The following is a 22,839-nucleotide window of genomic DNA, read 5'->3' on the forward strand; positions in this document are numbered from 1 at the left end:
GCGGGGGCACCGAGCGGGGCTGCCGGTGCCGCCCCGTCCCGCCCCAGCCGCGCTCCGCCCCGTCCCGTCCCGTCCGCCCGGACTTTACCTCCCGGCCGGGCCCGGCTCCGTTCCGGGCCATGTGAGGAGCGGGGCCGGGCCGCAGGGCCGCCACCGGCAGCGCCATGGAGCGCAGGAAAGTGTTCGTGGTGCTCGACGTGCTCTGCCTGGCGGTCGGTGAGGGCTCGGGACCGGCGGATCCCGGACACCCCCCCCCCCCCCCTTCTCCTCCTCCTCTCCCCCGTCCTTTCCCCGATCCCCCCCCCCCCCTCCGGTGGGGCTGTACCGGGGGGGGGGGGGGGGGGGGGTCTGAGTGCCCCCGGTGCCGGGGCTGCACCTGAGCGGCCCCACCGGCGCCGTTTCCCTTCCGCGGCGGGCACCGGGCCCTACCCCGGGGCTGCGGGGCCCCGTCGGGGATCCCAGCGCTTGGAGCGGAGGGAAGGGGGGGGTGTTGGGGTTGGTGTCAGCGTCGAACCGGGGGGTGGAAGCGGCGACCGGAGGGGTCCTGCGGCGTTGGCCGGGCTGGGGCCGTTCCCGTTTGCCGCTGCCCCGGGGGGGGCGTTTCCAAACGCCCGTTTCTAAACCGGGGAAGCTGCGAATGGAACCGGGCTAAAAATAAAGGCCCAGGTCGTAATTCCGGCCTCAAGGAGCGGGGCGGGGGGGGGGGGGCGGTGTCTCCTGGGTTTGTTTGGGTCCCGTTTCCCTGCTCTTGTTTTTCGGGAAGCGATTTTGGAGCATGGGATTGTGCAGGGAGGGATACGGGGTCTGATCCGAGCCACGGGGGATGCTTGAGGTGGATGAGGAGGAGGTTGCGAGAGGGGGACCAATACACATACACACATACACGTATACATACATACACATGCATACATGCATACACCCATATACACATACATACGTACACCCATATACGCATACACATACAGACATACACACATATACACATACACACATACATACACATACATCATACATACACACACACACATACACACATACATACACATACATCATACATACACACACACACATGCATACACATACATAATACATGCATACATACATACACCCATACATGCATGTACATACATACATGCACACATATACACATACACACGTACACATATATCATACATACACACACATACACACATACATACACATACATCATACGTACACCCACACACATACATACATGCACACACTTACATACATACACGTACATCATACACATACATCATACATACACATACACACAGACATACATACACATACATCATACATACACATACATACATACATACACGTACATCATACATACACATACACACACACATACATACATACACATACACACATACATACACACATACATACACACACACACATACATACACATACATCATACATACACCCACACACATACATACATACACATACATACACATACATACACCCACATACATACATACACACACATACATACACACACACACATACATACACATGCATCATACATACACACACATACATACACATACATCATACATACATACACATACACACATACATACCCCCACACACACACATACATACGCAGACATACATACACACACACTTACACACATGCACACACCAGGGCTTGGTCCCGGTCCCGGTGGCTCCGCCCGTTTCTTCCCGTTTCCCCGGGTTGGTGCGGGCGGGGCCAAAGGTGCTTGTTCCCGGGAGACGGTGGAACAAGGGCCGGCGGAAGCCGCTGGGAAAGGCGGAACCGGGATCGGAGCCCGGCCTCAGGACGGGCCGAGCATCCCCCGTGCTCCGGGCCAGGAGGTTCCTCTTTGATGGGCAGGGATGGGGCAGAGCCCCCCGCGCTCCAAACCACGCTGATGCCGGGGACCAGCCCGTCCCGGCCGCTTGCAGCATCCCTGCAGAACCCGGAGCGGAGCAGGGGATAAGGGAGTCCTCACCCCCCCCCACCCTGCATCTCCAGGCATTGGCTCCCCTGGAGCCGGTGTGAGGGTCCCACTGCTGCGAGAGCCTCTTCTCATCGGTTCTAACGAGCTGCATCCTCCTGGGCTGGAAGACCCTGAGCAGTGGGAGGAGAGGGCACAACATCAGCACCGGGGAGCTGTGGGGCAGCCCTGTGGGTGCCCCGCCGCCATCTCCTGTGGTATCTGGGCGCCTCAGGCAGCTGTGGGTTGTGATAGGGCTCTATCAGCATCAGGGCGAGTCCTCCTGGCCCTGGGGTGCGGGTGGCTCCGGATGGTGTCCCCCGGGGGGTGCCTGTGTTGTCCCCCCCCTAACTCCTCACCTCTCCTCTGCCTTGCAGCGTCTCTGCCCTTCGTCATCCTGACGCTGGTGAACTCCCCGTACAAACGGGGCTTCTACTGCAACGACGACTCCATCCGCTACCCCTACAAGGCGGACACCATCACCCACGGCCTCATGGCCGGGGTCACCATCACCTGCACCGTCGTCATCGTAAGGAAGCGCCGTCCCCTTCCCTCTTAGGGGTGGGATGCTCCCCCAGGCGTTATCCAGGAGCAGGGGCCCAGCACACCCACCTCCAGACGCCAACGGGGCCCTTGGGTCGGGAGCTCCCTTGGGACCTTCATGCCATGGGGTCGGGCACCGGGAGCATCCCATATCCATGGTGCTGGGGAGCTGCTTGATAGCTCCAAGCCCTTCAGCCCTTGTCCTTTGCAGCTCTCATCAGGGGAGCTGTACCTGGTCTACACGGAGCGCCTCTATTCCAAGTCGGAATTCAACAACTACCTGGCTGCCCTCTACAAGGTGGTGGGGACCTTCCTCTTCGGAGGGGCCATCAGCCAGTCCCTCACTGACCTGGCCAAGTACATGATCGGCCGCCTCCGGCCCAACTTCCTGGCTGTCTGCAATCCCGACTGGTCCAAGGTGAACTGTTCCATGTACGTGCAGCTGGACAACGTCTGCCAAGGGGAGAGCAGGAACGTCACCGAGTCCAGGTGAGTTGTGGGGCTGGGGGACAGCGATGCTCTCCTGCCATGGAGGCCTCACCACCCCTTTTGCCCCGTAGGTTGTCCTTCTACTCGGGCCACTCCTCCTTTGGGATGTACTGCATGATGTTCCTGGCGGTAAGTGCCCCCATGGACCCTGTTACCCAGTGCCCCCCTCACCCCACACACACACTGGGTGATGGCTCCCCAATCCCCTATGCAGCTCTATGTGCAAGCCCGGCTGGTGGGGAAGTGGGCCCGGCTGCTGCGTCCCACCATCCAGTTCTTCCTCATCACCTTCGCCATCTACGTGGGCTACACCAGGGTGTCCGACTACAAGCACCACTGGAGCGATGTGCTGGTGGGGCTGCTCCAAGGGGCTCTCATCGCCATCCTCATCGTGAGTGTCCCCGGTGCCACCCAACCCCGCCATGCTCCTTGGGCCGCAGCGGTCCCCATGCGTCTCCTTCCCGATGCTCTTATCCCAGGTCCGATACGTCTCCGACTTCTTCAAGCAGCGTCCCCCGAGGCCCTGCGATGGGAAGGACCCGGAGCGCAAACCCAGCCTCCCGCTCACCATGAGCGACCCCGACCGCAATCACTACAGCTACCGGGGCGCGCCGTGAGCCGTGCTCCGCACCGGGCTCCCTATGGACCGCTGGCTCCCTATGGAACGCTGGCTCCCTATGGACCACTGGCTCCGGTGCCGCTTGCTGCCGCAGGTACCTGCGGGTTATCCCTGCCTATCCCCACTCCTGGTGTTCTCCGTGCCCGTGGTGCCCCTGCGCTGGCACCGGTGCCCGGTGATCCCAGCATCCTCCCTGAGGGAAGGGAGCTCCTTGGTTCCTTGTGTGTCTGAGTCACGCTCCCAAGCTGCCATCCCGGCTTTCCATGCGCAGGGAGGGGAAGGGAGGCACGTGGGATGGATTTATCAGGCTGGCAAATGGCACGGAGCGAAGAGCAAACTCCTTGGGAAGCCTGAGCTTGCCTGGGCTGTTATCCCTGTCGAATGATCCAGCCTCATGAGCACAAGGAGGGCGGCTGCTGGGTTAGCAAGGATTAAAGCGATCCAGACCTTTCTCTGTTCCCTGATTCCCTTAGAAAGCAACGCTGGTTTCCAGTGTGTGTGAGCGCAGGGAGCATGGGAAGGGCTCTTCCCACTTCCTGATGCTGGGAGCAAGGGATTCTTGCACTCACCGTGCTTGGGGATGCTCCAGCCTTTGTCTCTGCTGCAGCTTCAGCTGATGCTTTAGGGGGTAAGGGGGGGCAAAGGGAGAAGCTTTCTGTGGTAAAGGAAAACCGATGGGGATGTGGAGCTGGATGTGGGGTTCCGAACACCTCGGGAAGGTGGGGAATGGGCCACGGAGCGGGTCCCAGCGCAGCTCTGGAGCCTCTTCCTCAATTCCACACGTTTTCACGATGTGTTTTGATACAAAAAATGCGTTTTCTAAATGAGATCATCCTTAAAGAATGTCTGTGTCAGGCCTGGTCTCTCCCCCCATGGATGCTCCCGGCCTTGGGGTGGATGGAACGGGGCTGAAGAGAATCTGCAGAGCCCCATTCCCATGGGAATGCTGGTCCCATGGGAGCAGCATCCCCCTGGGCTCCTTGCCCGCGGTGCCCATGCGCTGCTGCCTTCAAGAGGCTTCTCCTTCACTCAGCCGAGCCTTGGAGAGGTGAGAAAGAGCCGTGGCCAGCGCAGGATCCGGGCTCCATCCCGGCTGGTCCCATCCCTGCTCCCGGGAGCCTCCGGCATTCCCGGCTCCGCAGCCGCTGCCCTCAGCAAAGGGGGAAGGGAAGGGAGGGGAGAAGCTCTTGGAAAAAGTGACGTTTTTGTGCCTGCAGCTCCCTTGGCTGCTCTGGCAGCGCAAGGACAGAGCCTTGGCATGGGATAGGGATAGGGATGGGGATGGTGGCAGCAGCAGGAGCAGAGCCAGGGGCCTTTCAATGGGGGGCATTGGGAGGCAGCGTCAGGCTTGAGGGTGAGCTGGGGCTCCTCCATTGCCCCCGTGTCAGCCGCTATGGCACCGGGAATGCTGTAGGCTCCTTCCAGCTCTGCAGGGTACCAGGGAACACCGGGATCATCCCATCCTGGGCTCAGCTCTGCCTCCGAAACCACTCACTGGTGCTGCTGGTTGTGAGTGACTCCAGTCTGGACAAGCCCTTTGCGGATGCTGCTTTGCTCCTGCAGATCCTTCCCTGCTCCCCACAACGGGATCCTTCCCCCTTTCCCAGCCCTCCAGGCTCCTGGGTTAACATCTGATGGTGTCAAACAAAGCCGGGGGGATGCGGCAGGAATCGCAACCGAAGGTCTGGGAAGGAGCAGCAGCTCCTGGAATAGGGAGCAGGAGGCACAGCCGGGGCTCCCTTTTCCCCTTTATCCTGGGCTTTGGTGCTCAGCAGCTGCCCCAGATCTTGGCACGGTCCCACCAGCTCCTCTGTGCAGCCAGGAACGTGCCTGTTCCCTTCCCTTGAGATCTGATTTCACCCCTTGGATGCGGCTCTGGAAAAACCAGCTGGGCCACAATGCTGCAGTGTGCAGCTCCCAAGGGCAGGGCAGGCTTGGAGCCGAGGGAGCGCGGCTGCTCCTTCCCGGATGGATGCACGCTGCCAGCCACGGGAAAGGGGCTGAGACCGGACCAAACTCGTGGCATCCCAAGCCCGGAGTAACCTGCACTTGGTGGGATGCAGTGCCCCGCGTGAACTCGATGGATCCCCTTCCATAGGGATCCCCGATTCTATGATCCCAGGCTGCTCCTCTCACATTCCAGCCCTGGGCTGTGACTGGGGTGCCCGAAGCCCTTTGCAGCCTGCGCTGCCGGAGCCACGGCTCCCATCCTGCTTGTGCTGGGGTACGTTTGACCGCGGCATCAGCTCCATCCCAAGGCTCCTCCTTCCCAAGCCGGGCTCCGGCTCCAGCCCCGCTCGAGAGGGGCCCTGCGCTGCCTCCCCCAGCCGGTGCCTCCTTCCTTGTGCCACGCAGCATCCTCCTCCCCGCTCCCTGGCACCGGGGGTTCCTCCATGGGCCGTGTCCCGGTCCTCTGGCTCCAGCCCCGGCTCTCTCCCTGCTTGTTGGCTCCGTGCCCCGGCCCCCTCGCTTCCCGGTGCCCGCTTCCAGGGACGGGCAGAGGCATTGCCAGGAAGGATGTTACTCATCCCTAAACATCCCGTTCCCTGGCCCAAGGCCCCGGGAGGAGGCAGCAGCGGAGCCGGGACCGGGGATGGGAAGCGCCCCCGGGGCCGGTGCCCGTGGTCCGGAGCGGGGCGGCGGCAGAGGGCCGCAGGAGCCCGGTGGAGCCCGCTCCGCTCCCGGCGGCCTCGCAGGCCCGGCCCCGGTGCTGCTCCTCCTTCTCCTCCTCCTCCTCTCCTCTTTCTCGTCCTTTTGCTCCTGCTCCTCCCTCTCCTTTTGCCTTCTCCTCCTTCTCTTTTGCCTTCTCCTGCTCCTTCTTCCCCCTTTCCTCCTCCTCCGATCCCATCAGTGCCGCCTCCCCTCTCCCCTTTAATCCATGATTCCGGGTGCAGCCGCCTCCTTTGATCTGGCTGCGGAAGGGAAGGAGGGGGCAGAGGAGGAATTAAGCAGTGAGGGCAGGAGGAAAGGAGAAGGGGAAACCCTCCCGTGGGAGGTGATGCAGGAGGTGCCTCTTTATCAGGCAAGACCTGGCCCAGGCCAATGTCCGGGGAGCGAGCGGGGCCACATCCTGCTTTTGGCTCTGGAGCTGGGACTGGGGAAGGAGCCTGGGGCTGGGGATGGAGCTGGGGATGGGAATGGAGAAATAGCTGGGAATGGACATGGAGCTAGGGTTGGCAAAGGAGCTAGGACTGGGGATGGAGCTGGGGCTGGGAAAGGAGCTGGGAATGGACATGGAGCTGGGGCTGGGAAAGGAGCTGGGAATGGACATGGAGCTGGGGATGGGGAAGGAGCTGGGAATGGGAATGGAGAAATAGCTGGGAATGGAGATGGAGTTAGGGTTGGCAAAGGAGCTAGGACTGGGGATGGAGCTGGGGCTGGGAAAGGAGCTGGGAATGGACATGGAGCTGGGGCTGGGAAAGGAGCTGGGAATGGACATGGAGCTGGGGATGGGGAAGGAGCTGGGAATGGGACTGGAGAAATAGCTGGGAATGGAGATGGAGTTAGGGTTGGCAAAGGAGCTAGGACTGGGGATGGAGCTGGGGATGGGGAAGGAGCTGGGAATGGGGATGGAGATGGAGCTGAGGCTGGGGATGGAGCTGGAGCTGGGAATGGAGCTTTAGGATGGAACTGGGGCTGAAGTTGTGGTTGAAACTGGGGATGGAGCCGGAGCTGGGGCTGGAGCTGTGGACAGAGCTGGGGATGGAGCTCAGCTGGGGCTGGAGCTGGGGCTGGGGCTGGAGCTGGGGCTGGAGCTGGAGCTGGAGCTGGGGATGAGCTGGAGCTGGAGCTGGGGATGAGCTGGAGCTGGAGCTGGGGATGAGCTGGAGCTGGAGCTGGGGATGGAGCTGGTAATGGAGCTGGGGCTGGAGCTGGGGCTGAGGCTGGGGCTGGGGCTGGGGCTGGAGCTGGGGCTGGTTCTGGTTGTGCTGCGGGACCAGCAGCTGCGGTGGCAGCGGCGCCGGGAGCTCTCCCCTCCACGCAGCCCCGTCCCTGCTCTGGCACCAGGCGTCGGAGCCGGGCCCGGAGGCACCGCCAGAGGGGACGAGCAGCGCTTTGCTTCCCTGCGCTGCCAGGGCCGGGGCCGTGCTCCCTGCAAGCGTTGGCTGTGGGATGCTGGATGCTCCCCCCTGGCCCTTTCCTCGCACATCCCCACCAAACCCTCTCTGGGATCACTGTGACAAGAGCCCTGGAGAGGGGCTTGGGACAAGGGATGCAGGGACAGGCCAAGGGGAATGGCTTGAACCTGCCAGAGGGGAGACTGAGATGAGCTCTTAGGCAGAAGCTCTTCCCTGGGAGGGTGCTGAGGCGCTGGCACAAGCACGGGAATGGTGGTGCTGGATGGTGCCATCAGAGCCCCGTTTCCAGGATGGGATGGGATGAGCTGATGTGGACCCCTTTTGGTCTTTGATTTCCCTCTTTTTCTCTTACCATAACCTTGGTCAAATGCTTTCTCCTCCCTTTGGGATTTATGGCCCTTTTCCAGAGCGGATCCGTTCTGGCCACCAAAATAGACCTTGTGCTCTTATTCCATTTGAATACATAAGAAGGGCTGGAGAGGGTTCTGCTGCTGGCTCCCCCAGCCCCAACCTCCCTCCCTCCCCAGAGCACAAACGTCTGGGTGGCTGGTGCAGAGCCAAGAGTGGGTGCAGCGAGGGCAGGGGCATTCCCAGCCTTTTCCAGCTCTGGAATTGGGGCTTTCCCATGTTTGCCGAGGGGATTCTTATGGTTCAGGGCCTGGAGGCAAGCTGTGCTCCCTGCGGTTGGCTTCTTGGTCCCTGGATCCTGATGGTGATGGGGATCCAGACACCCAGCCCAGCCCCTTGGGGCTCATTGGGGCTGCAAAAATCAAACACCCAAATGGGATCAATCTCAGCTTTTCCCGTTGCTGCTTTCCCTGCCCATCACCCCGACGCGGTTCCTGCGTCTCTGCCTGGGTATTCCAGGGTAATTCACTTCCTGATGGATTTTCCCCTTCCCGTTACGTGCGCAGAGCCCAGTTCCTGCTCTGGACAAGCGGTGGGTGCAGGAAGGTGGTGCCAGGGGTGCATGGAGCACCAGGTTGTGGCCAGCACCGGTGTCCCTATGGGCAAGCAGCACCAGAGCCAAGAGCAATTGTTCCGCCTCCTGCTTGCGGGAGAGGCTTTGCCCACCCTCGGTGTCTGCACATGGATGGGTCCAGAAGGGGGCTGGACCACGAGGACCAAGGGGATGGAGCCACGAGCGGGACATTTCCCTGCTCAATGCTTGAGGGGGAGGAAGAGGAGGAGGAAAAGCCAGAAATCCCATTGGAATCCTCAGTTCCCATTGGAATCCCATTGGAAACCCCCAAACGTGGGTTTGATGATGGACACACGGGGTGGATGGGGAGAATCGAGGGTGGCTGAACTGCACTGGGGATGGGGGATGCTGAGGCCTTTGCTGGTGAGAGATGGGGGGGTCCTTCATGGGGGGGGCGTCACTTATGGGGGGGTCCTCATGGGGGGGTCACTAATGGAGGGGGTCCCTTATGGGGGGGAGTTCCTCATGAGGGGGGTTCCTCATGGGGGGTCCCTTATGGAGGGGGTCCGGGGTCACTTATGGAGGGGTCCCTCATGGGGGCATCCCTTATGGGGGGGGTCCCTTGGGGGGGCTCCCTCATTGGGGGGGTCCCTTCTGGGTGGGGTTCCTCATGGGGGGAGTCACTTATGGGGGGGTCCCTCATAGGGGGGTCCCTTATGGAGGGGGTCCGGGGTCACTTATGGAGGGGTCCCTTATGGGGAGTCCCTCATGAGGGGGTCTCTTATGGGGGGGTCCCTCATTGGGGGGGTCTCTTATGGCGGGGGTCCCTCATGGGGGGGGTCACTTATGGGGGGGGTCCCTCATGGGGGGTCCGTTATGGAGGGGGCCTGGGGTCACTTATGGAGGGGTCCCTTATGGGGGGTCCCTCATGAGGGGGTCACTTATGGGGGGTCCCTCATGGGGGCGTCCCTTATGGGGGGGGGGGGTCACTTATGGGGGGGGTCCCTTGGGAGTGGTCCCTCATGGGGGGGGGGGGGTCACTTATGGGGAGGTTCCCTTATGGGGGGTCCATTATGGGTGGGGTTCCTCATGGGGGGAGTCACCTATGGGGGAGTCACTTATGGGGGGGTCCCTCATGGGGGGGTCCCTTATGGAGGGGGTCCGGGGTCCCTTATGGGGGGTCCCTCATGAGGGGGTCACTTATGGGGGGGGGTCCCTTCGGGGGGTCACTTATGGGGGGGTCCTTTATGGGCTGGGGGGTTCATTATGGATGTGGGGGCTCTGGGGGTCCCCCATTGGAGGGGGTCTCTGGCTCGGGGGGGGGGGGGGGGGCTGGATGCTACCGGTAACGTGGGACCCCACCCCCCCCCCCCGTGACCCCGCGGACCCCCAGGGACCCCCCCGGTCCCCGCCGGCCCCGCAGGGGTTAAATCCCCGCCCCCCTCCCGCGCCGCCTCCTCTTTGGCTGCTCGGCCTCCCTTAGATTGACACTTCCCTCGGCGGCAGGGCCCGCCTGACCAATAAGGACGCGGCTCGTCGCGACCCCACGTGGGGGCGAGCCGCTCCCGCGGCGTTCCCATTGGCTGCCGACGGGGCGATCGCCAGCACGGGCCAGGCCCCACGTGGAGCTGGCGCTGGCGCTCGTTCATTGATCGCGCTCCGCAGAGCGGCTGCCGCGGGAGGGGCGGGGCCGGGCGGGGGCTCGGCTCGGCTCGGCTCGGCTCGGCTCGGCTCGGCTCGGCTCGGGTTCGGGCTCGGGCTGGGGCTCGGGCTCGGCTCAGCTCGGCTCGGGTTCGGGCTCGGGCTAGGGCTCGGGCTCGGCTCGGCTCGGGCTCGGCTCGGTCCCGCTCGGCTCCGTTCGGCTCCCCTCGGCCCGGCCCGGCCGCCCCGCCGCAGGGGTGCGCGCCTGGGTCCGGGTCCATCACCGCGGTGAGTCCCGTCCCGTCCCGTCCCGTCTCATCCCGGTTCGGTGCCCGCAGCCGGGGCCGGGCCCGCCCTACCCCGGGGCTCCCTCCGGCCGGGGTCTGGCCCCACTCGGGGCTGCGGAGCCCTCCCCGCAGCCGTCCCTGCTGCGGGGCTATTGTCTGCGCCGTGCGGGAGGGCGCGGGCCTGGGGTGAGGGCGGGGGGAGCCGAGCGGGGTTCCGAAGGGGTGCACGGAACCGGAGCCCTGCGGTGGTGACTCCCGGTGTCTCTCTCCCAGAGCCTGATCCGGAGGTGAGAAGCGTCCCCAGGCCCCGTCCCGAGGCTGCGGTGGGGACCGGAGCAGCCAAAGGGGTCCTGGGCCAGTCCGGTGCCGACGATGTTCCCGCAGAACCGGCCCCCGGTGAGCCCGCACCTCGGCCTCATCCCCCTCCTGAGCCCCGGGCACCCCACACACACGGGACGGGACATAACGGGCTTTGGGCCCCGAAAGTTGTGCTCCGCGGTCCGGTGCCTCATGCCAAAGTGATGCCGAGCGCCGGCACTGCGGGGTCTGGGTCCCATGGAGCCAGATGGGGATGGCGTTGATCCCCTTCCCTGGCTCGGGGGCTCTATGGTGCCAAAGGCGGAGCAGGGCTGCCCTGGGCAGGGACTCCTCCTGCTCCCCCATTGCTCCTGCCCTGGTTGCCCAAAGCTCCCCCTCAGGGACTCGGCAGCCTCTCAGGGCCAGCAGCAGTGACCCGCGGGGTCCCCTCCTGTGCCCAGGCCCATCTCCAGGCACCCTCCGCTGCCTCGGGAGCCGCTGTGGCCGCCAGCGCCATCCCCAGCACCCCGCAGTCCCTCAAGCTGACTTACCCGGAGACCCTGGACCGCATCAAGGAGGAATTCCAGTTCCTGCAGAACCAATACCACAGGTGAGGAGCGGCCGGAGCTCGGGGGCTCTGGTGGTGCTGGGCCCATCACCGGTGCTGGTGAGAGCCGGGCTCCCCACGGCGCTGGGCATCAGAGGACCAAGCACCACCATGGTCCCTTGAAGTGATGCTGTTTGAGGGAGAAACTCGGCCTCCTCCTGCCGAAAGCCCCGGGATGAGGGTGCTGGCTTCCAGGGCTCCATTCCCCCCCGGGATCACCTCCCCTTCCCTACACCAGTGCCGGGCAGAGCAAGGTTTGGAACACAGCTCGGCTTTGCAGCTCGCTCCATTTGGGAAGCAGATGCTGGGGAGGGGGTTAAAACTCCGTGCGGATGGCTTCCTGACGCCTGGATTCCCTTTGCTGTCCATCTCCTCTTTATCATCCCCTTCCCAATCCTCTTTCAGGTGGTTTTCTGGGCTTGTGCTGGGAAATGGGATTGAAGCTGGGAGCAGGAGGCTGAAGCACATGGGGCAAAGGGGGGGGCTCATGCTCTGTCCAGCTTGGGATACCTTGTCTGGAAAGGGGAGGGGGGGGGGGGGGGGGGATGTTCTTCCTCTCCCTCCTTCCCTCTTTCTTTCTTCTCTTTATTTTTACAGCTTGAAGTTAGAATGTGAGAAGCTGGCAACGGAGAAAACCGAAATCCAGCGTCATTATGTCATGGTCAGTGCGCTCCACCTGAGGGGAGGAGGGTGCTGGGGGTGTCTGCTCTGAGCCATCAAAGGATACGCGGCCCCGGGATGCTTTGCCTTCCCTTTGCCTTCGGGTTGTGTGGCCAGGCCTGGAGCTGCGGTTCCTGTGGCTCTTGCTGGGTGTTCTTCTTCCCCCAAAGCAAGCGGATGGTGGTGGTGGTGGATCAGTTCCCGCGCTGGTTGTTTCCTTTCCCATGGGCAATGAAGGGGAGGATCGTGTCCATTCCGCAGCCATGTGCTGGAGGGACCTGGGGACCATGTTCTCCTCCTGGCCTGGCCCCAGCACAGCCATCCATGGCCAGGCTGAGCCTTTGTGCCAGCGCTGGAGAGGGTTTTGTGGCTGTGATTCCCCTGGGCTCTCCATCCAATGCTGACGCTGCCTTTTCTCTCTTGCAGTACTATGAGATGTCCTACGGCCTCAACATCGAGATGCACAAGCAGGTGAGGCTGGGTGGGACGGGAGCATCGTCCTGGCTCTGTCATCCCGGCTTTGTCATCCCTGTCCTCATCTTGCTCTCTGGGCCCTTCGGGGTCATCCCTTCCTATGGGAAGTTGCTCCCTTCTGTAACCCAGGGAAGGCTGGATCTCTCTTCCATGCTTCAGGAGCTCTACATCATGTCCTTGGCCTGTCTCCTTAGCTCTCTCCTCACTGGGTCCAGGCTGCATGGCCCCGTCTGGGTCTCCCCATGCACTTGTTGTGGTGCAGGACTTGCGCTTGCGCATCACCTCGTGAGCAGCCACTTGGGGACCCCGGTGAGGGATGCAGGGTGCTGAGGAACACCCCGAGGTGGGAAGGAGGAGGCTCGGGGCTGCACATCCCCCCCCCCCCTCCCCTTACTGCCTCCCCATCCATCCCTCTTTCCTCCCTCCCTTCCTCCCTCTGCGCCGCGCTCCGGGTCACCAGCTGCTCGGAGACAGAAGGTTTCTTCTCATCTATTTTTAAAGAGGCTGCGGAGGAGCCGGGCGAGGCGCGCTGCAGCCGTGGCCTCCTTCCATCCCTCCCTTCCTTCCTTCCTTCCCTCCCATCCATCCATCCATCCATCCATCCATCCATCCATCCATCCATCCATCCCATCCTTCCCATCCCACCCTGTGCCCGACGCCAACTGTTGCGCGGGAGCACGGCACTGGGATGCTGGTCCCTGTTCCCCCATCCCAGGCTGATGGCTGGTCCCATCAGCCCAGCTGGCTGAGGATGATGATAAAGGATGAGGAGGAGGATGAGGAGGAGGTGTGAAGTTGCCCTTGTGAGGGGCAATGCTGAGGGTTCCTCATCCCAGTGCCCCCTTCCCGGAGGCCTCCCTGCTCCTCTCATCCGCCTACCGGGATTGATTCTGCCATGGAATGGTGCGGGGGTGTTTACGGGTCCCAAGTGCTGCCCTTTCACAAGGGCCCCTAAGTCTGCTCCAGCAGCCAGCGGCCATTGAGGGAAAACCGGGAGCTGCCGGTGCGGGAGCCGCCGGTCCCCCCCATCACCGCGGTGGCAAGGTCGGGTCGCTGCTTTTCCTCCCTTTGCCCCACATCCAGCGCTGCCCACCCATATGGGCACGGGCAGGGGTCCTGAGCACCCTTGGTGAAGGCAGGGGGGTGCCGTGGTCCTCTCACAGCATCCCCGGTGCTGCCGGCGATGCAGCGCTTGCCCCGGGGGAGCCCCCGCCGTGTGGGGCTGGGGCTGGCTGCGGTGGGGCAGCGGCAGGCAGGGAGCGAGCAGGAGCTGTTCGCGTTTTGATGGTGGTGGCTCTGGGTTTGGCACGGGGGAAAGGGCTCGGAGCTCTTCATAAAACCACCTCCCCGATGCGCCCGGCCTTGGGCTCGTTCGCCCCGAGGCGGAGGGGAGGTGGCGGCGCTGGGGGGGTGCCGCAAACAGCGCGATCGTTTTTCATGCTGAGAGCGTTAAAGTGCCAGTAAATTGCACATTAACGAGTGCGAGTGAATTGGAGGCAGCTCTCCCCAAGGAGCTGCTGCCCATCAGTGCATTAGGGAAGAGAATCCATCACTGCCGGCCCCGGGAGACAGCTAAATCCTTCCCAGAACTGCCGGCTGCCAAATCTCCTTCCCCCCCCTCCGCCTTTCCCTCCCCTTCCCTTTCTTTCTTTTCTCTCTGTTTTCCCTCCCTGGGAAGGGGAAGCGAGGGCGGGTGTGGGATTGTTGCTGCTCAGTGTGGGTCTGGGAAATGCAGGTCGGTGGCCGCTCTGGATGGGGGTACCGGGGTCTGTGTCCTCATCCTGACCATGCTCCTGCGGTGCCAAGCCCGGCACTGGAGCCGTGCCCGAGGTCCTGGTGGGAAGATGCAGGGTCAGCTCCATCCTTGGCTGTTGGGTTTCCCAGCCTCTGGTCTCCTCCTGGGGCTGACAACAGGGTTCAGGCTCGACCTGCTCGTCTCCTCCAGGGCTGGCTCCGTATCGGTTCCGTCCTGTGCACAGGGATGATGCGGGGATTGATGCCTGCGTATGGGGAGGGCTCCGGGTCTCTGCCCCTCTCTGGCAGAGTTGAAGACCCCCACGGGCACCCCACAGCCCCAGGGCTGTGCCTGTGGGGCCCGGGGGTGATGTAAAGCCTGTGCTGTCCCCTACGCCGGGCTGTGGAGTGCAGTGGGAGCACGGCACAGCATGGAAGGCTGCCGCTCTCCCTCCCTCTGCTCGCCGTGTGCTCCTGATTGCCGGTGGCACTCGAGTGCTGCAGGAATCAGCAGCTCTATGGAGAGCATCTCTCCAGGCTTCCTGCCGGCCGGGAGGGCAGCAATTACCGGGCCTGGTGCCGGTGGGAGGGCGGAGGTGAGACCCCGGGGGGCTCGTCTGGGTCGGTGCCATGGGGCTCCGTGGGCCTTGGCAAGGAGGAGGCTGAAAGCTCTCAGGGTGGGGATGGAGGATGCTGGAGGGATGGCATCAGGAAGGGCAGCTTTCCTTGGGCCCCCAGGGGGTTTCGGCTCCTCGGTGAGGGGAATGAGCACCAGCGCCTAAGGTCATATTAGAGCGGTTTATTAACATGTAAAACACGGTGGCTGCTGAGGTGGGGATGGGAGGGGGGTGTCCTGCAGTGCGGGGTAGCTCTGCCCTCAACCTGATGGGTGCTGCATCTCTCACTGCACCTCTGGCTGCATCTTTCACTGCATCTGTCGCTGCATCTCTGGCTGCGTCTCTTGCTGCATCTCTCACTGCACCTCTGGCTGCATCTCTCACTGCACCTCTGGCTGCATCTCTGGTTGCGTCTCTCACTGCACCTCTGGCTGCATCTCTCACTGCATCTCTGACTGCATCTCTGGCTGCGTCTCTCACTGCACCTCTGGCTGCATCTCTCACTGCATCTCTGGCTGCATCTCTGGTTGCGTCTCTCACTGCACCTCTGGCTGCATCTCTCACTGCACCTCTGGCTGCATCTCTCACTGCACCTCTGGCTGCATCTCTCACTGCATCTCTGGCTGCATCTCTGGCTGCGTCTCTCACTGCACCTCTGGCTGCGTCTCTCACTGCACCTCTGGCTGCATCTCTCCACTGCACCTCTGGCTGCATCTCTCACTGCATCTCTGTCTGCGTCTCTCACTGCACCTCTGGCTGCATCTCTGACTGCACCTCTGACTGCATCTCTCACTGCATCTCTTCTCCCGCCAGACGGAGATCGCAAAGCGACTCAACGTGATCTGTGCCCAGCTCATCCCGTTCCTGTCTCAGGAGGTGAGTGACCCTCAGCCCCCAGCTGGGCATGTGGAGAGCTCCCCTGGGGCACAGGGAGCATGTGTCCTGTCCGTCCCCCCCCCCCCGGGGACTCGGGCCCTGCGCATTGAGCCGGGCTGGGGGCCCTGGTTTTGCCCCATTCCATGAGGAATCCCCGCTGGGGGCTGCGGCATCACCCAGTGCCACGCTCTCCTCTCCCCGCAGCACCAGCAGCAGGTCGTCCAGGCCGTGGAGCGAGCGAAGCAGGTGACTATGACCGACCTGAACGCGGCGCTCGGGGTATGTCAACCCTCTGCCCCCCCATCCCGCAGGCACCGCTGTTTCCCGTGCTTCCCCATAGGGACACACACCCCGGCAGCCCTCGTGCTGCCTCCTTCTGTGGCTCTGGCAGGGGAGGATGGGGACCCCTTCCACTGGAGCAGCTTGCTCCAAGCCCCTGTGTCCAACCTGGCCTTGAACACTGCCAGGGATGGGGCAGCCACAGCTTCTCTGGGCACCCTGTGCCAGCGCCTCAGCACCCTCCCAGGGAAGAGCTTCTGCCTAAGAGCTCATCTCAGTCTCCTCTTGGGCAGGTTCAAGCCATTCCCCTTGGCCTGTCCCAAGATGCTGCTGCAGCGGTGTTAGAGCAGGGCACTTGGGTGACATGGTGTGTGTCACTGTGGCCTGGCTTGGGGGGCTGTCACCACCATCCCCATACCTCAGTTATCCCCTCCAAATCACAGTGCATGGGTACGGGCAGGGTCCCCTATCCATATGGGTACAGGTAGGGTTCCCCCATGCATCCCAGTAGCTCCTGTCGCAGCTGGGAGGTAGCAGCAGGAAGGATGCTGGGAGCCCAACCTCCATCCTGATGTGTTCCTTTGGCTCTGCTCTCTCTCTCCCTCTCCCTCTCCTCTCCTCCCCAGCACCAGCTGCAGACCCAGCACCTCTCGCACCACGCTCCCCCCATCCCTCTGACCCCTCATCCCTCTGGGATGCAGCCCACCGGCCTCGCAGGCATCAGCACCGCCTCAGGGCTGCTGGCGCTCTCGGGGGCACTGGGGGCCCAGGCCCAGCTCCTGGCCAAAGATGACCGAGGAGCCCATGAGCCCGAGCCCAGGGGTGAGTTTGGGGGGGCTGAGACCTTTGGGGGGGGGGGGGTCGAGTCTGGTGTGACCCCCTTGGGAATGGGTGGTGCTGGGCCCTGGGGTGGCACTAGAGCTTGTCCGTGCCATGGGGCTCTTGAATGGGCTGGTGGAGTCAGGGGCTTGGTGGCCATGAAGGGTTTGGGGTGAATGTCCCTCCTGTGGGGGGGGGGGGTCATCCCTGCTTGGGGCCCATGAGCACCCCAGGAGGAGCTTTCTGGGGGGCTCTTGGCAGTGGCACAGTGTGTCCCTCCTTCCTTCCTCCCTCCTCTTCATCCTCCTGCTGTGCCACGGCGACAGAGCGAGACCCCGGCCCCGTAAGTGCCTTTTCCTTCTCTTGCACCATCCTCCTCCATCCGGGATGCTGGGAGCTGGTGGCCATGGGGGGGACGGGTCCCACTCCCCATCCAAGTCCCTGTTGCCAAGGACCCCTTCCCCATGTCCCAAGGGCAACCCACGCTGTGTCCCCTCCTTGCTCCATTGGCAGCAGTGAAGCCCCAAGCTGGGGCTGGGGGGCTCTGCATGCCCTGGGAGCCAGCTCATGTCCCCTAACCTTGTGTGTGTGTCCCCATCCCAGAGCTCCCTGGTGCTGCCCAACGGGGAGCGGGCACGAACCATCTCCGAGTACCTGAGCAGCAGCAAGAAGAGGAAAGTGGAGGAGAAGGACTTTGGGACAGACTACGTGAGCCCAGGGCTGGGAGGATGGGGGGGGGGGGGGGAAATGGGGTGTCCTTGTCCCCATGGATGTGTGTGTGGAGCCACCCGTGCCCCTGGCACATCCCAAGCGGGAGCTGGGGCATCCCTTTGGCTCCAATCGGCCCCTGTGTTGCAGGGCAGCGATGCAGACAAGAGCGAAGACAACTTGGTGGTGGATGAGGTCAGTGCTGGGATGGGGCTGGCGCTGGGATGGGGCTGGCACTGGGATGAGGCTGGTGCTGGGATGGGGCTGGCACTGGGATGGGGCTGGCACTGGGATGGGGCTGGTGCTGGGATGTGCTGCTGGTCCCTCTCTCCCTGGTTGGGGGCTAATGGGCTCCTAAAGGTGGAGGTGGGCAGCATTGGGCCCCCCACTCACGCTGATGGCAGTGATGAACCCCAGGCTCCCTCGTGCCTATGGGTATCCCAGCCTGTCCTGCTGACCCCCCTTTCCCTACAGGACCCCTCTTCCCCACACAGCGTCCACTCCTACTCCTCCCGGGAGAACGGGGTGGAGAAGGTCCCTGTGGGGAGGAAAGAGGCCCCACCGCTCAGCCCCACTTCCATGGCCTCCTCCAGCAGCACGTCCCCAACCCGGAGCAAGGATGTGCCCACGGTACGTGTTCACTTGGGGGGTGTCCTTGTGATCCTGCTGCTTGGGCTCAGCTGCGCAGGGCTGCACCTCCAGACTCATGGGGTGAAGGCAGCGCTGGGGGTCCTGCTCTGTTACATCCCATGTGCCATCGAGCTGACCCTATGTTGCTGGAACAAGGATGGAGGGACCCATGGAGACCCCCATCAGGGCTGTAGTGCGATCATCACATCTTCCCCCTCTGTTTGCAGGGGGACAAGGCAGGGACACCCAGCCTCAAGTCCAGCACCCCCACATCCCAAGGGGATGCCACAGCCCCGGGTTCCAGTGGTACCCAGCAGTTTCGCCCCACAACCACCGCCAAGACCCCCCGTGGACCCATTGGGTGAGCATGGCCGGGCCGGGGACCCAGGTGGGTGGCTCCAAGCTCCAACCTCTTCCTTCATCCTGCATCTCCCCCACAGCCCTGAGCCTGAGGAACCCTTTGGGGGTGCAGAGCCCCTACTCAGCCGCCTTCGGCATGGCCCATGCAGCCGTTAACGGGGACATGGCCGGGACCGGACCCTACGCCAGCCTCCACCTCATGTCCCCACAGCTCAATGGGGCTGCAGCTGCCGGCAGCTATGGGCGCTCGCCCCTGGTACGTGAGCCCCTTCGCCATGGGGCTGTGGAGGGGGACTGTGGGGTGTGAGCTGCTCTCACCCGCCGTCCCCTCCAGGTGGGATACGATCCCCATCCCCACATGCGCGTCCCAGGGCTGGCGGCTGGAATGCAAGTGGGGACGTCAGGGAAACCGTGAGTGGGGCTGGGGTTGCGGCAGGGGATGGGGTGCCCGGGGCTGGTGGGGAGCATGGGATGGGATGGGGTGGAAGGGACCTTAAAGCTCCTCCAGCCCCAACCCCTGCCACGGGCAGGGACCCCTTCCACTGGAGCAGCTTGCTCCAAGCCCCTGTGTCCAACCTGGCCTTGAACACTGCCAGGGATGGGGCAGCCACAGCTTCTCTGGGCACCCTGTGCCAGCGCCTCAGCACCCTCCCAGGGAAGAGCTTTTGCCTAAGAGCTCATCTCAGTCTCCCCTCGGGCAGGTTCAAGCCATTCCCCTTGGCCTGTCCCTACATCCCTTGTCCAAAGCCCCTCTCCAGGTTCCCCTGCAGCCCCTTCAGGCACTGGAGCTGCTCTCAGGTCTCCCCTTCAGGAGCCTTCTCTTCTCCAGGCTGCCCCAGCCCAGCTCTCCCAGCCCGGCTCCAGAGCAGAGCTGCTCCAGCCCTCACAGCATCTCCATGGATGCTCCCGTTGGAGCTGTTCTGGAGCAGGACCCTCCTGCCCTGTGCCCAACCAGGCTGCTCCCAGCTCCCCCTCCAAACCACGCTGCCCGTGCCCGACGTGGCCCCGGCTGCTCCATGCATCTTCCTGGGCTACTTCTCACCCTCCCTCTCCCTTTCCAGCGCTTACTCCTTCCACGTCAGCGCCGACGGGCAGATGCAGCCGGTGCCGTTCCCCCCGGATGCCCTGCTCGGCTCCGGCATCCCCCGGCACGCGCGGCAGCTCCATGCCCTGAGCCACGGGAAGTGGTTTGTGCCGTCACCATCAGCAACTCCACCAGGCACGTCTACACCGGCGGCAAGGGCTGCGTCAAGGTGTGGGACGTGGGGCAGCCGGGCACCAAGACGGCCGTGGCTCAGCTCGACTGGCTTGGTAAGGCTGTGCCACCCCGGTTGGGTTCCCTGCATTGAGGATGGGGACCTCGGCATGGGTGATTTGGAGCATCATTTGTGGGCCTGTTTCTAACCGGGGTGCTTGTGGATGCTGGGGAAAGCTGATGGCTCCGTGCTGCTGGTGCTGAGCTGCCCAGGCCTGTTCCGAGCATCCCAAGCTTTTCGGGGGGGGGGGGGGGGCTTCTCCATCCACCAGTGCTTGGCACTGCTTCATCTCACAGTGCCAGCCCTCCCTGTAGTTGGTTCCTACAGGCTGGGGCATCCCTTGGGTTCGGCTCTGCTCTGCTTCTGCCTGCGTGGGTCTGGCTGGATGGAGAGAGCTCGGATTCCGTGTAGGAATAAATCATAGGATGGTTTAGGTTGGAAAAAGACCTTTAAGCTCATCGAGTCCAAGCACTGAGCCAGCACAGTGGGGGACACGGGTAAACCATGTCCCTAAATGCCACCCACCACTAAACCATGGCCCCAGTCCCTCCAGGGATGCTGACTCCACCACTGCCCTGCGCAGCCTCTCCCAGTGCTTCCCAACCCTTTGGCTGAGGAAATCTGCCCTAAGATCCCATTTAAACCTTTCCTGATGCAGCCCGAGGCTGTTTCCTCTTGTTCTAGGAGGGTTCTTTAGTAGGTGTGGGCACTTGGCCACTGTTGCCCTGGCCCTTGAGGTCCCCTCCGTTGCTGTCTCAAGAGCTCCCGGCAGCATCCTGAGGTTTCCTCAGGTTGGGAATGCCACTGCCAATCCCGGCACAGCCATCAGCAGGGATTCTTTTTAACCTGGGTTCTTTGAGGTTTGTTTTCAATGGGATGGGAATCCCTGTGCCCGTTGTGAAGGGCCCAAACCCAAACCCTCCCCTCCACTTGCTGGCCTTGGGCAGCCTGACAAATGTTATTCCTGGATGGCGCTGACCTTGAAGATCCCGATGCATAAACAAGGAAGTGACTGAGTCATGATCATTTCCAGCTGCATCCCGAAGTTCAGGAACGGGGGGAAATGATGGTTTAGTGCTCGGAGCCATCGGAGCTGCAGCAGCCGCATCTCTTGGGGATGCTGCGGGTGATGGTCCCTAAGGACCTGGAACGATTTGGGTTGGAAAGGACCTTAAGATCACCCGGTTCTGACATCTGGGATGGGTGCAGGAGGGCTGGAAGGGAAAGGGGGATAACGGGATCCTGCCTCTTGCACCCCAGAACCGCGACAACTACATCCGCTCCTGCAAGCTGCTACCCGACGGCCGCAGCCTGATCGTGGGGGGGGAAGCCAGCACCCTCTCCATCTGGGACCTGGCGGCCCCCACGCCCCGCATCAAGGCCGAGCTCACCTCCTCTGCCCCTGCTTGCTACGCCCTGGCCATCAGCCCCGACGCCAAGGTCTGCTTCTCCTGCTGCAGCGACGGCAACATCGTGGTGTGGGACCTGCAGAACCAGACCCTGGTCCGGTGAGTGCGGTGCTGCACGGGGAGAGGGAGCACAGGGCACACTCTAAGCACTGTTGGCAGCCGTGTCCTTGCCTGCTCCCTGTCCCGTTTCCCCCCCCCTTTCCCAGGCAGTTTCAAGGCCACACGGATGGAGCCAGCTGCATCGACATCTCCAACGACGGCACCAAGCTGTGGACGGGGGGGCTGGATAACACGGTGCGGTGCTGGGACCTGCGCGAGGGCCGTCAGCTCCAGCAGCACGACTTCAGCTCCCAGGTAAAGCAATGGGGCTGAACCAGGAGCCCCATGGGGACAAACGGGACTTGCCTCAACCCTGCTTTCTCACCCCAGATCTTCTCCTTGGGTTATTGCCCCACTGGGGAGTGGTTGGCGGTGGGGATGGAGAGCAGCAACGTGGAGATCCTGCACGTCACCAAACCGGACAAGTACCAACTGCACCTGCACGAGAGCTGCGTCCTCTCCCTCAAATTCGCCTCCTGCGGTAGGCATGGATCCCCCGGGCCTGGATTTGGGACCTTGGGATGGGTCTCCTCTCCTGGATGCTGGGGAGCAAGCGCTGGTTCCGTATGTGGATGCCAGTATTGCTTGGGAGAAGGGGTGCTCTGGAGCAACCCCTGTGGCAGTGATGCTGGGATGATCCTCTGGATCCCTTCGGTGCCTCCCATAGGGAAGTGGTTCGTGAGCACGGGGAAGGACAACCTGCTCAACGCCTGGAGGACGCCCTATGGAGCCAGCATCTTCCAGGTACAGGAAGGTTGCTCAGTGCATCTAAATGTACATAGTAATAGAGAGAGAGAGCTATAGGGATGTATATAGCAATGTATTAGCAGTCATGGAATGGTTTGGCTTGGAAGGGACCTTAAAGCTCATCCAATGCCACGGGCAGGGACCCCTTCCACTGGAGCAGCTCCAACCTGGCCCTGAGCACTGCCAGGGATGGGGCACCCAGTGACCAACGTGGTCCCTATGGGGTTCCCCAGGATGGGGGCAGGTCCTTGCTCTGTGTTTCCTCTTCTCCTTCCCTTCTCCCTTCTCTCAGTCCAAGGAAACCTCATCCGTCCTCAGCTGCGACGTCTCCACCGATGACCAGTTCATCGTCACTGGCTCTGGGGACAAGAAGGCCACGGTCTACGAGGTCATCTACTGAGAGCAGGAGGTGGCAGGCAGACACACGGACACCCCATGGATGGATGGATGAGGGGGGGGGCTCTGCCCACCCTGCTCCTGCCTTCCCAAAGCAGATCCGGGCCAGCCGAGGCAGAGGAGCGTGGCCAGGGCTGGAGGTGGCCCCGGGCCGATGTCACACAGGGCTGGGTGATGGCAATGGGGACTTGCTCCTTGGTTTGGGCTCTGTTTGTTGGATGGGGGGACCTGGGGGGTGGGGGTGGGGGTGTTTAAGGATTTTGGGGGTTTATTTGGTTTTTTTTTTAGTTTATTTTTTCA

The 22,839-nt window shown here is 62.7% G+C and overlaps 2 protein-coding genes across 2 annotated transcripts; both read left to right on the top strand.

Moving 5' to 3' along the window:
* The first annotated feature begins 45 nt into the window (after positions 1-45).
* On the top strand, positions 46-4,485 carry PLPP2 (phospholipid phosphatase 2). Its single transcript, XM_061466683.1, has 6 exons — positions 46-216; positions 2,369-2,520; positions 2,746-3,023; positions 3,095-3,152; positions 3,238-3,414; positions 3,503-4,485. Exons 1-6 carry the CDS (start codon positions 165-167, stop codon positions 3,638-3,640), a joined length of 855 nt encoding a protein of 284 aa, XP_061322667.1. The 5' UTR covers positions 46-164; the 3' UTR covers positions 3,641-4,485.
* Positions 4,486-10,457: 5,972 nt separating this feature from the next.
* LOC133276147 (transducin-like enhancer protein 1) lies at positions 10,458-22,782 on the top strand. The gene is given in 23 exon segments (XM_061466685.1): positions 10,458-10,572; positions 10,845-10,967; positions 11,330-11,478; positions 12,073-12,136; positions 12,562-12,606; positions 15,774-15,836; positions 16,041-16,115; positions 16,742-16,937; positions 17,261-17,277; positions 17,538-17,642; positions 17,793-17,837; positions 18,117-18,272; positions 18,500-18,616; positions 18,618-18,633; positions 18,713-18,888; positions 18,967-19,043; positions 19,694-19,812; positions 19,815-19,951; positions 21,149-21,396; positions 21,504-21,651; positions 21,727-21,877; positions 22,064-22,140; positions 22,436-22,782. Coding segments are annotated over 22 exon segments (2,313 nt in total). The 5' UTR covers positions 10,458-10,572; positions 10,845-10,943; the 3' UTR covers positions 22,544-22,782.
* Positions 22,783-22,839: the final 57 nt, after the last annotated feature.

Source organism: Pezoporus flaviventris, unplaced genomic scaffold (genome assembly GCF_033815535.1).
Source record: "Pezoporus flaviventris isolate CSIRO_AGI_PZ_B2104156 unplaced genomic scaffold, CSIRO_AGI_Pfla_v1 ptg000043l, whole genome shotgun sequence".
Lineage (NCBI taxonomy): Eukaryota > Metazoa > Chordata > Aves > Psittaciformes > Psittacidae > Pezoporus > Pezoporus flaviventris.